At 34.5% G+C, this 13,969-nt stretch overlaps 1 protein-coding gene across 1 annotated transcript in view; it reads left to right on the top strand.

Moving 5' to 3' along the window:
- LOC120539457 (inactive carboxypeptidase-like protein X2) overlaps positions 1 to 13,969 on the top strand; it is a 360,659-nt gene that overhangs the window by 254,364 nt on the left and 92,326 nt on the right. The window contains exon 5 of the mRNA XM_039769534.1: positions 10,594 to 10,678. Coding sequence (XP_039625468.1) covers positions 10,594 to 10,678 — 85 coding nt within the window. The remainder of the gene's footprint in view (positions 1 to 10,593; positions 10,679 to 13,969) is intronic.

Here is a 13,969-nt window from a genome sequence, read left to right as displayed (position 1 = left end):
CAATTTTGTCAGTAATAAAAGTAGCGGGAGTGATGATATGCAGTTTCTAACATTTGTACTATATTTTTGAAAAACAATGCTCTCTGTTCTCTATATAATCAGCAATGATTAACATGAATGGTGAGCCATGGGGGAAGGCTAGCATAAATATATATAAAAAATAAAATAGATAAATTCTGAAAAGAATGGTACCAAACATATATATTTAGGTTTTAAAATAAGCCTGATTTAAAGTGTGACAAAAAAGTTACATAAAATCGATGCACAAAATCATTGCACTTTTAGGCTTAAGATTTTATATATATATATATATATATATATATATATATATATATATATATATATATATATATATATATATATATATATATACTTGCCCTGCTCGCTTCGCTTGCCAATCCTTGTGTTTGGTTTTCCGAATACACACTTTTAAGATTTTTTTTTTCTTTGAATTGCTGCTATTTCATTAGTTTCACTTTTATTTCAGAACTTCTGTAAAAACAATATTTGGAATCTTGAGAGTCCCAATATGCTGAATCTTTTTAATGAGCTCAGTGATACATGTGTTTAATGACTTTGTACTATAATTTAGGATAGATTTCTCTGTTTGGAATTTCAGCACAGACAAAGCAATCTACATCATAAGCACTTAATAATTTTTTTTACAAAGTAACCAATAAAAGCATGTGCGGTAAACTCGGTTTTTGAAATTATCAAGATTCTTTATTTGTCACGTGCATAGTTATACAGGACAACACGCAGTGAAATGCATCCTGATCCGCTTATCAAAAACCGTGCAAAGTTAAAAGAATTTCAGTTAAATTAACAAAAGGTCATACTGTAGAATGAAAGATAACAGTATAGCAGAATATAATAAATAAGTAAAATTATGTTAATAAAGTAGAATTAAGTGTTTAGGTGCAATAGTGTAGTGATTATTGTGCAAAACCAAAGTTAGACAGGTGCATAGTTAAATGAGGCAGTTTGTTTGTTTGCGGTACTACGATTTTTACTTTCTTTTTTTAATACTTTCTAATTTTACTACTTTCATATCCTTTAACTTTCACCACGTGTATTGCGTCAACTTTTTTTTTTTTTTGAGCCTTTTGAATTCTACTGCTTTCATAATCTCTAACCTTATCTGCATGTGTTTAGCACCAACGTTTCTGAACGTCTTTATGAAGTTCTTCTTTTGTCTTTTACTCTCTTTTAATTCTGAGCCGGATTGGATGTGCTTTTTTTCAGTTGCACTTGTTCCGGGCTGATAAATACTTTCCTTATTTTCTGAATTTGCACCCAGATTATTCTTTTTCTTTTTTGCTCTTTTTCTCTCCGACGCTTTTGAGTCTCTTTTCTCCGTGCTGCTTTCTTTTTCGCTTAGTCGTCGACATTTCATTTATAAAGTATTGCCCTTATACTATGAGAGCCCTGGATCTGTGTGTACTCAAATCCTTCAGATGACTGAATGTTTTGCTGCCTCTGGGCTTATTTGATATTGATTGTAATAGGGCGTGTCTTGCAAGAATCTCATGTTCCGCGTCATCGCTAGACAGTCCTCGGTCAATCTCTTGGCACAAAGTCTCATGTTTAAAGTCCCCGCGAGACGCTCTACGGCCAATCTCTTTCATGTCGCGTTGTCTTTTAAATGTCTTCCGTGATCTTAACGTGAAGATCACGTCTCGATGCCCTTGTGCTTCTCTCCAGGATTTTTTTTTATAATAGATATATATACCACCAAATAGGTGAACACTTTATTGTTTTGCTCAAGGAGACTGAACAGTGTATCTGTGTACCAAAAATTTCTAAACCTTTGAACTAACATGTTGAATAAAGCCTTAAAGAGATGATCAGTCATATTTTGATTTGACTCTTCTGATTACACTCACAAGGTTAGAGTGCAAGCATTCCAACTAATGGTTCACCTTAGTGGTTCATCTGGAGTCTTTTAAGCAACAGAACTCAGTCTAGCAACTATAGACAGATTATGTAAGTTATGAAATCAAATTGGTTCACTGGACTGACATTTACAGGGACCAAGCCTTCGACATTTTTTCCTTTTAATAGACCACAAAGACATAGCATTGGAATCACAGAGATATTATAGCCCACATCGTCTCACCTACTAGGTAATGTCCCTAAACGTTCTGGTTGTGAAGCTCAGAGGAGACATTGCACCTGATTATGCAAGAGGCAGTCACATTTATCAGCTTTTACACTTTTCAAGTGATTTCTGACCCTCATTGATATTTTACCCAATACAATAAAAATCAGAGCTTGCCAAGTGCTGTTTTAAACTTTCATTTTAAAACCTCATTGGCAAGGCTTGGGAGCTTAGACTCAGAAATTTTGACATTAAAAGATTAACATTTTGTATGTAAATATTATTAAAGTTCCTATACGTTTAAATATACCACAGGCTTGTTTTTATCTAAGTATGCTACTGGGAAAGTAAAAATGCTTACAAACTGTAGACAGAACTGGATTGTATACTGTATATAGCATCTACCCCTAAGAAGCCCATGAACAATTTTAGGCATTTAATCATTCTAAATTAATTTAACATTCAGCAGTACAAATTTTGAATATTTGTCAGAGATATACCACTTTATATTATAGACAATATTTTATTGCTTGCAATTTAATATTTGCTTGATGAAAGTCACAGCAGGTAGCATTAGATAATTTAGATGAGGATAAGGTTAATTGATTTCAGGGCTACTGAGTAATATATTTAACTCTATGGGACTTTTCAGCTCTTTGAAATAAAAAGGTCAATCCATTTAAAAATCTGATGCATCATACAGTGCAGTTAAATTTAAATGAAGATTTGCGTGAATTGGCTTTGTAGGTTTAATAGGCTTTAGAAAGGTTATGAAATTGCTGAAAATGACAGAAGGCAGATGACAAAGAGCAATCAAATAAATCTTAAATGTGTAACATTAGTTTTTTGCCTAGAATCTCAAGATGCATGTAAAGAATATCTAAATATGGGTCTTCAGGTCAGCTGAGTAATATATTAATCATCTGCAAATGACAGGATAGCAATCCTCACACTGTGAGTGAAATGTATTTATTAGTTTAACAAGTCTACTAACCATAAAAAGATGAATATTATTCTCATGTCTAATAGTAATAACTCTGATCAACTGGTAGTGCTCAGTGAGCTTTCAGCTCTCACATAAATCTTAAATAACTGTGTAATTAGGAAGATGATAAAAATAATTATTTAATGAAAAGTAAATACATGTACATTTTTTTCAGTAAGAGGTACATTGAATGAATGTGAAAAATGTTTTAATTACATTTAAATAATAATAATAATTGTAGTAGTTCTTTATATTTATACAGTGCTTTTCTCACTACTCAGAATGTTTTACATAATGAGTAGTTACCACCACTAATGTGCAGCATCCACCCGGACGATGCAATGGTAGCCATTTTTGCACCACTATGCTCACCACACATTAGATGGTAAGTGGTGAAGTGGTCTCAGATAGTTAGCTGATTAGACACAGGCAATATTAGGGGCCCAAAATGACCAAGCCATGGTGGGCCATTTAGCCAGGAGATCGAGATACACCCTACACTTTACTAAGACTGCCCAGGAACCACAGACACCCTCACAACCTCAGTTTTATGTCTCAATCGAAGAAAGGCACCATTTTTATAGCACAGTGTTCCTGTTACTGACTTGGGATCCACTTTCAGATCACAGGGTAAGCACACCCTGCTGGTTCTTTTTTAGCTAGTAGTTTTGCTTCACATAGATAGATAAAAGGGGGCCACTTCAACCACCTCCATTGTGTAGCACCCACCTGGATAATGCAGCAGGAGCCATTGCTGCACCAGTATGCTTACTTTACTCTAGCTGTTGGGTAGTGAAGAGGTGAGAGAGATAGTTAGCCTATTAGAGACTGGGTATGATTAGAGGAGACCAGACTGTGGTCAACAATTTAGCCAGGACATCACACAACCCTAGTTTACACCTGAAAAGAGCAGGACACCCTACTCTTTTTGAAAGTTGCCTGGGGATCTTACATGGCCAAAAATAATTAGGACCTCGGTGTCTAATCTGAAGAACAATACCAATTTTCTTAACACAGTGTCCATGTTACGGCACTTGGACATTAAGTTCAATGAACATATCTCAGGGTAAGTGCCCCTTGCTGGGATCACCAAAACCTTTTCCAAAAGCAACCCAAGCTTCTCCTAGATGGTATCCCATCCAAGTATTGGCTAGACCCGGACATGCTTAGCTTCAGATGAATTACCTATTCTGAAGTACAGGTGGTAGAGCTGCTGGTATTGTTACATAAAATAATTTTTCCAATATACAAAAAAAAAAATTGTTTGTACCAGTGCAACATTCATTTATATAGAATGCTTTCTTACAAGAGATGTATTAAAGTACTTTTCAAGAAAGTAAAAAAAAATGACAACTATGAAGGATATAAATAATTAAATAATATGAAATGCAAAAATAAAAAAATGAATAAATATATGTATTTAGTACAGATGAACAAGCAAGTAATTAAATAGGCAATATCCTTATTGTTCGATTATCTTGCTAAACTAATTTTTTATATATCTGGTGATTATAAAAACTCCAACTGATGAGTGTTGGACAAAATAAACCTGCAGGGGTTCTAAAACCCAAAGACCACCCAGCTCCCTGGGCATTATATAAATTATAAATGTGTCTTAAGTGGTTCATTATTATTATGATGCACTGTCTCAGAAGACTGAAGTAATGCTACTCCAGAAAACAGCAACATTCATAATGTAAAAGTAATTACAATAAGGTAACAAAAAATCCAATATACTGTATAGAATAAATATAGAAAAGCTTCTAAAAGAATATATAGTGTGAAAATATAAATAATGCTTTGACCTTTTTGAATAAATTGTGGCACAGTTTTTAGTACTGCTGCCTTACAACCCCAGGGCCCTGTGTTCCAGTCCCAGTCCAAACAGTAGGATTTCCTCCTACCTTTCTGCAGATCTACATGGGCCCTGTAAATTAGTGTGGGGGGCTACAGTATTAAACAAAATATGTTTGGAAGGATAGCCTCCAGCTCCACTCCAGCTACTTTACAGTATATTAAAATTACAGAGGTTTGAAAATGAATGAATGATATTTACCATGAATATGCAGTATGCATTTACATCTTTTACAAACAGTATACTACTCTGATAATTCTCCTGGCAAAAGTTGACTGCTTTACTGTGGAACAAAATTCTAGACACAGAAAATACGGTCTAAAGTTTTCACTTGCTCTTTCTAACTCTGGAAACTGTCCAATATTTTCCTCACATTTTATTATGTCTTTCTTCTTAACTTCATCTGGGTCATCTGTAAATACATATGGAAAATGTAAAGCATTTTCCAATAAGTCAGGCTTTAGATTTCCATTTTGAACTTTTAAGGTTCATAAATTGTAAGGAGATTAAATAAAAAAAAACTATGAATATCCATGGTAAATATTTTGGCAACACAAAATCTCAATTAATATAACAAAAATGTTTGAAAAATAAATCTAATAAGTAAGACATTCACTTAATACATAACATTTTTAAAGATGCTATAAATAATTATGGTCATGGAGGGGCAATGAGGCTGGGTCCAATGCCAGAGGCACTGGGTACAAGGCAGGACCCAGACCTAGACAGGGCAGAAGTCTATTACATAAACACACCCATAAGACCAGTTAAAGTCACCAATTAGCCTAACATGCATGTCTTTGAGGATGAGGGAGAAAAACTGGTGCAAACATTGGGAAAGCATACAAACTCAGCACAGACAATGACTGGAGGCTGGATTATATCTCTTTTTTGCTACAATATGCAGTATAACAGGTCTGTCTGTAAAGTATACAGCCATTGTTATTATAATGAGAACAGTTTGTGCAGCCAAGGAGTTTGGACTGGAATGTGCATGCATGAACAATTATGACTTCAATGGACTAGTCAATGGGGGTGCTAGGTTCCGTTGAATGGTCATGTGTACTAAATGAGTAGAGCAATGAACCTGAATCAAATTTTAAATTAAGCTTTAACATTTGGATGATTCAAAAGGCTTTCAGTGACGATGCAAAGAGTGCAGTGCAAATCAAAGTATGGCATAAATGCTTCAAAGATGCCCCCCCTACAGCCCAGATTTGGTGCCCAGCGACTTTTGGCTTTTCCCAAAACTAAAATCACCTTTAAAAGGGAAGAGATTTCCGACTGTTGATGACATTCAGGAAAATATGACAAGGCAGCTGATGGTGATTCCAACAAAGGATATTGCAGAGTACTTTGCAGTAGAGAGACGCTGGGAGAATGGTGTGAGGTCCCAAGGTGCCTACTTTGAAAGGGACTGAGGCGTTATTGTCCTATGTACAATATTTCTTGTTTCTTCTTCAGTAAATGTATCTATTTTTCATATTACATGGCTGGATACTTTCTGGACAGACATCACATATTACTGTTTAAATATATAAAGAAAGGCCTACCATTCTTAGCTTTAATACTACAAACCACCAAGAGCACTATGTAACACAAATTACATCTTTCTTATCATGGTAGTGATTCAACAAAGGTAATAATAATAATCTGTTTTATTCGATTTTATGAAACTTAACATGTAATTGCAATTAGTAGATTATTAAAGTATTAAAAATTGCTGTGTGTTTCCTGTATCCATTGGAGTTTTCTTATGTACCCAATGGCATTGGCCATGGAAGAAGTTTACACTAGTCTTTGAAGTATGCCATTAGCTGCTACAAAACACTTGTGGCAATTAATTAACCAACAGTTCATTTCCATTTTTAAGCACAATGAGGAGCTTTAATGTTTATTTCCTGCGGCATTTCTGTGTAAAAGTAGGTTGTCTGCCCAGCTGTCTTGTTTTCTCCTTTAACTCCAAGCATTTAAAAACCTGTGCAGACATAAACCACAGTTCTTTGACCATCGAGTCGCCTTGGAGCATAACCACAGCAAATTATTGTCAGTGCATTGCACCAGGGGTGCTGCTCTCTATTGCTATGGCTGTTCTCAGACTGACAGTTTTAATCTTCTATCATATTAACTCCAACAAAATGGAAAATTTCTAAGAAAAATAAAACGTCCATTAGGCTGTGTAGCATATTAACAATATTGTTATTAAAAATGCTGGAGGCTTTTATGTCAGTAATCTTTAGGAATTAATTAATTCCACTGCTTTTTGGACCATTCCATTATATTATGCTTATGTTACTGATAAATGATGTGTTTATGAAAGAATCTGAGTCATAAATGATTATAGCATAAGCATTAAGGCTATAGGAAATCTGTAAAAATGAACAACTGTAAAATAGGTAATTAAAATGTGTTACATGTAACCATTAAGTGATTCAATTACAGTGGTTATTATCATTTAGCATGCAAATAGACTGTCAGGATAAAAATAAACTGAACACATTGTAAGTATTCAATACTGTCTTGAAATCATTATAGGTGAGAGACAGTTTAGAATAACTAGCTACAGTATGCACCTAATGTTCTTTTCATGTTTTAAGTCTATCATACAATTACACAAACAGGTTCCTTTATAAGCAGGCTTAATAAATAATATGTTAAAAACCTTTATTTTTACCACTGAAAAGCAGGATTCAAGTTTGTTCCGTTGAGTTAATTTGATTATAGGGAATAAATTGCTGTAATTAAGAATGGGCTTGCCCTTAGAACATAGCACTGCTCATCTCCTAGTGTATCTATTTAAGTGCTGCGGCCTTTACACACAAATAAAAAAAACTGGTTGATCTATTTAAGGAAAAATGGGTTTAATCTCAGAATCTTCATTGCTAAAGTCAGTAGAGGTGTTGCTATCATTGCACCGTAACACTCAATGCATTCGTCCTAATGCACTAACACTGGGACAATTCTGAGCCACCAATTATTCTAACATTCTCAGAATTAGGGATGTGACAGAAACAAAAGTGGCCAGAAACATTTAACATGTATACACAGAACCTAAGAATTTAAGAACAACTTTGGCAAGAACAGCCCATTTTGTCCAATATACTGTAGCTAGTAAATTCCTGACTTTTGCAAAATATTACCGAGTCCAGTTTTGAAGGTCCCAAAGTATTACTTTCTGACACTCTACTTGATTAAGTTTGCAGATGACACAGTGCTAGGTGGAAGGGCAAATAATGTACAGCAGAATCATCTAAAGTGTTACAGAGGAACTGCAATAGAATTAAGGCTTGAACAGAATTGTGGCAGGTAAAATTTAATGTTAGAAAATGTAAAGTTTTATATGTAGGAAGTAAAAATGTTAGATTAGATTGGAATACACAGTGAAAGGTTTGAATCTTGAATGAACCTCTTATAAGAAGAATCTAGGAGTCACAGTGGGCTTATCACTATGAACATCAAGACAGTGTATGGAAGAGATTAAGAACACCAATAGAATATTAGATTATATGTCACAACGTAAGGAGTTTAGGGTGTATATGCTTAATGTTATATAGCACACTAATGATTTCTCACCTTGAGTACTGTGTACAGCTTTAGTCTCCATATTACAAAAAGAGAGAGCAGTGCTAGTAAACGTCCAGAGGAGAGTGATTAGTCTCATTCGGAGGATTAAATGTATGAGCTATGATAAGAAATTGAAGAAGTTGAACCTTTTTAGTTTAAGAAAGCAGACATTAAGAGGTGACATGAGTCACAAGAGTTTGAGATTTGAAAGAAATTAATATATTGTATTAGTATATTGGCTTATATTTTAAAACAAGGGTTTTATTAAAGAGGATTGACTCTTCAACAACACAACACTGGCATAATTGGAAACTTGGCCGATTTCATACAAATGTTACAAGATTTATCTTCACACAATGAAAAAAGACAGGTGGAGTAAATTACCAAGCAGTGTGTTGCAGAGTAGGACTTTTGTGACCTTTACATCTCAACTTGATATTTTTTTTAACAATGTTGGTGAAAAGAATGGCGGTAAAGGAATTTGATGGTCTTATTGTTTTTTCTAGACATTATTTTTGAAAGACACCTTCCCAAGGCAACATTTTATTTTTTTATTATGGAGGACTCCATTATTCGGTGTTTGCCATGGAGGGTTGCCAAGCTGTTCCTAGTCAGGACAACCAGGAATATGCAACATGTGACACCATTACTGCAGTGATGTAAAGTTTGGCTTAGAACACTTCCTGGCTGATCACCTTTGTGGATTAATCAATTCCCTACCATTATTATTGTTTTATTATCTGATTTTTCCTTGTTCTTAATTATGTTCTCTTCTTGTACTTTGATTAAGTGTTGTGTTTTGCCTTAGACTAAATGAAATATTGTGGTTAGTGACTGTACAGCTATGTTTCTCAATCTATGATTTTGTCTCACATCTTGGCCATTGTTTATTTAATTGCTGTCCTCACAGTTACAACCATGGCATGCTGTTACTATTTTGATTCATTTTCTCATTCCACCTTTTACTGTCATCCTGTGCAGTCAGTGCGCATGGGATCCTAACAATAATAATACAATCACACATTTTGGCATTAGCTGCTATTTTCCTTTTACAGTCTGCTGTGTGACACTATCTGCTGTGATGGAAATATCCAGTGCTTCTAGGCCTTCATTTGCTTTCATACTTGACTGTCTCTGCAACGTCCATGCTGCTTTGGTCTTTCTTAGTTTGCATTTTTAGTTTCTCTCTTTCTCTTTCTAGCAAAATTGTTCACCAGCTTGAGTGTGATGCACCTGATTTATCTAGTTTGCTTTTTGTACTGTCTTTTCTTCTTTTGATGAATTAACAGTGGTGAAGTAAATGTGCATTTCACTCTTATCTCTTTAGATAAAGTGTCAGGTTCATTAATGTATTCATTTACTGCATTTTTCACACAGCCTACTGTGCAAGGAGTTGGTAAAAAATGTTAAGCCGTAATGCCCAGTGCTGAAAACTTTTTTCTAGATAATATACTTGTTTCTGAAGATTCTCTGGGAAATTTCATCCAGAAAATGTTTTGTCCTCTTTTTTGTGATTATACAAAAATGAATATGCCTCAAAGCACTGAGTTTTATATGTACAAAATGTATTCATTGTGAATATTAGTTATGTTATTGGTCTCCAGTCATGGTAAGGCTGTAGGTAGTCAATCAGAGTTCTCTGTTATTTAAATGTGCCATATTTTCTGTTGATAAATCAACAAATTGTACCAAGAAATCTAACTAAAATTACTCATTCATAGTTTAGTGGAAAAAATGAGCAGCACTAGTAAAGCTATGAACGTATGAATAATTTATATAGCATGTATTTATCAGTTTGGTGTCCTTCTATTTCCGTAGTGTCATTGGCTACTCCAAAGTGGAGTGGATGTGATTGTGATTGTCCCAGGGTTAGATGATGCTTTGGCTCTTGCTCACTAGTGGATAATTCCAACAATGGATAAATGGATGACTAGTGTTTTAGTTTTTATCTTAACTTTTATAGTTGCCACATAAAATAATTCACAAATGCATTACTGTTCTGTTAATGAAGAAATTAAGGAAAAAATAACATTAAGTGTAAAATATATCTTCAAACATGCACTTAAAATTTCTTGTTTATTCTTTTAGGAGTGACTGGGTAACATCATTCAGAGTGATGGTCAGCAATGATAGCCACACATGGATAACAATTAAAAATGGAACAGAGGACATGGTGAGCATAAATTGATGCATCTCTTTTTCATAAGGCACTTTTCATAGTGAGCCAAATTAGTGAATGTGACTCTAAATAAAACATAACCTAGCAAAATAAAGGCCTCCATAATTATTGAAAAAGCTGTCTATACATCTGTCCATCCGTTTCCAGAAATTGCTTCGGGGAATCATAAGGAGATAAAGTTATGTAAAGTGTTTTTATAGAGAACATTTCTAAAAATTAGCCCTGATCATAAGACCAAATCCTATTCTGTTATTTCCATTGCTCACACATTTTACAAAGAACACTGTAATTGTATTTACATTTTTAAAAAAAGTTGAAGTGAAATTAAGGAAAATGGAAATTCTGTATCTTTTATGTGCCTTTTAAAAATGAACACTTTTGACAAGCCATAGTGAAGGGTCATCTGATAGACAGGTGGTTGTAGGCAAGAAATGGTATCTCGGGACATGAACATAGTAATGTGAAAGAGATGAAAACATGCACTGGGAATGAGACATGAGAGGAAATAGTTAATGGTCATATGGGCTTGCAAAGCATCAGGTGTTCAGAATGTCCAACCCTTATTATAATGAGAGGGTAGGACTAGGAACCAAATATCAGACATTGGAATATCTCCTGATGGACAGTGGGTACACAGTCCCCGGAATGAACATATGAGTATGTGCTGTCCCTCTCCTATGGCCAGTAGCAAAGGAACTGCCTTGGAGACTTGTTTCTTTAAGGGCAATAAATGATTAAGGGTTCACAGACAGAAAAGTTCACTGGAGGCTATTCTGATCCCAGAGATAATTTCACGGAATAGCCAGGTGTAGCCCTAGAGTAGGGTTTACATGTCTCATTGAATGTGATGACATTTGGGGCAAATGCCTGCCTAAGCAGAGAGAGTCTGAGGCCAAGCTATAGAGAAAGAGAGTTAGATAGTGATGAGGCGTGTGATTGGTGCACTGCTTTGTAATGGGCAATTGGGAGAACCACACCACCAGGCAGAAAGAGGTTTAATCCCATTGCTTGTGTTTATGTAATATTTAAATGTTGTGATCTGACTCGTATTATTTTATCCAGTTATTGGAAAACTTTTTAGATTATTTATGTATGATTTTTAAGGAGTTTTGAACATCAAGTAATCCATTCTAATAGTTGTTTGCAATTAGTTCCTGAAATAATGTTACTTTTAGTTAACAATATGCCTGATGTTTATTGCATTGCCATTTTTTTTTTCATGGGTGGCGCTGTTTTGTAGCTTGGTTACTATGACATGGTAGTCATGAGCTAGGGGGTCTGGCTCCAGAACTTAAGCAGCAGAAAACCCTAGAAGCCAGTATTCCAGATTGAAGCAATCACGTAATGCATATTAATATGCACATTTTTGAGACTTTCTTTATTAATGACTGACTTCTCATTATTGTTCATTTTTGAGTTCAAGATAGCATTTAGGATTTGTCCATCTGGTTTGGACTCCATTTGACTACATTCATCTTTTAGTTTTCTCTCACTTTGCCCTAGTGGCTTGCTTCATACCATTTTCACAAGGCACATTAATGTTTGTATACTTGGACCTCCTTGACATTGTTCTTTGTTGGATGAATGTTGTGAGAGCACCCTGTCTTGTTATACCTTCTCAGTTTAAAAAAATTATTCTTTAATCGCATCACATATCACTATACTTTGTTTAATGTTGATAGAGATTGCATTTAGTCCCATAAGATACCGTTAATTACTGCAGTTACTGAAAAAATTACGTTTGTTAGAACTGGAGGTGTTTGAGCATGTTTTAATGCTGTATCCTGTCCTTTTTTGTTTTATGTCCTATTCTCTAAATTTACTAATATTTTTCTGTGCCGTTGGTAAGATGACACAGTGACATGTTACATATTCTATAATAATATTCTATAATCATTTGGGTAGATGATTGAGTTTGAAGTCAGTATAAGGGGACGTTTGTTACATTCAAGCAGGACAAGAGGAAGTGGCCTATTGGACAGATTTTAATAATTTGCAGTAGCGGAGATAATCAATTATTAGTTATTGGTCTTTCCAGTCATGGTAAGTCTGTAGGGAAACAGAGTCCTATATTATTTATATTTTTATACTTTTTATAGACAAATTAACAAATTGTACCAGGAAGTCTACCTGAAGTTACTCATTAATAGTTTAGTTGAAAGATGAGCAGTTGTAGTACAGCTGTGAACACATTAATAATTTGTATAGTGTTTATATTTATCGCTTTGGTTTGCTTAGCTTCTGAGAGCTAAACAAAAGGGTCATCGGAATAATAGTGGTGGTTAGAAGTGGAAAAAGTGTTTGTAATACTTAATCAAAAACAAAAAAGAGTAATCAGAGTCATTGTCTAATAAAGAAAAGAGAAAAAAAAGCAAAAATACATTTTGTTTCCCAAAATAGTTTCTCAATTGCTTGAACACTTGTTTTGTGCCGGGTCTGTCATTTAATGGTTTTAAACTTCAGATGATGTTTAATACAGGCAGCCATCTTAAAAATTATCACATAAATAGCAACCATGCAGCCCCATGTCATAAAATGGACACATGAAACCCTGAAGATGTGCCACGACCATGCAAAACAAATGCACAACATGGTGACAGAAACATGTCATATTATTGATAAAAGGTGGAAATAATAAAAAGTAAAAACAAATGCTATAAATAAACAATGCATTTTGATAGAACTACTTTGATTATAGTTTAGGGTTAATAGTTTTTGTTTTTGACATTGGCATGTTCCTGAACTTAAGCTTTAAACTTGAACTTAAAAGTTTTTTTTTTTCGGGGTGGACTGCACATAAACTTAAAGATTTGTGATTTGTTCTTCACTTCAATTCTGGTTGGTTCTGAGGTAATCATGTTTTTCTTAATCAGGTGGATTTTTAGGAGCCATTTTTTGAAAGTAGTGGTTATCATTGTTAATATATTCTTGTCTCCTTTTTAAAAAATATTCTGACAGTGTAAACTGTTTAAATAGAGAAATATTTACAAAGATCAGTGGTTCAACATCTGGACAAGGTAGAAGAGGAACTATTTGACAGGATAAAAAGACTGTGGTCATGAATATTAAACCACTGAAACTGCTCACAGAGTCTGGTTTGTGCCTACTCAGTCAACTCAGTGCCTTTGAGTAGGTGAGTCGTATATTTCTAAGTGAAATATTGTGTAGTTCCTGTGAATAATAAGACAATGATTTACAGCAACTTTCTCTGTATCCTCAGTAAAATCTCACGTGGAGTTTTGCTTGAATAGGCTAATCTGCAAGGCTTTCTCTGCAGTTGTATTG

The sequence above is a fragment of the Polypterus senegalus genome, chromosome 1 (assembly GCF_016835505.1).
Source record: "Polypterus senegalus isolate Bchr_013 chromosome 1, ASM1683550v1, whole genome shotgun sequence".
Taxonomy (NCBI): Eukaryota; Metazoa; Chordata; class Cladistia; order Polypteriformes; family Polypteridae; genus Polypterus; species Polypterus senegalus.
Note: the sequence above shows the minus strand (reverse complement) of the source record. Positions and strands in the feature narration are given on the sequence as shown.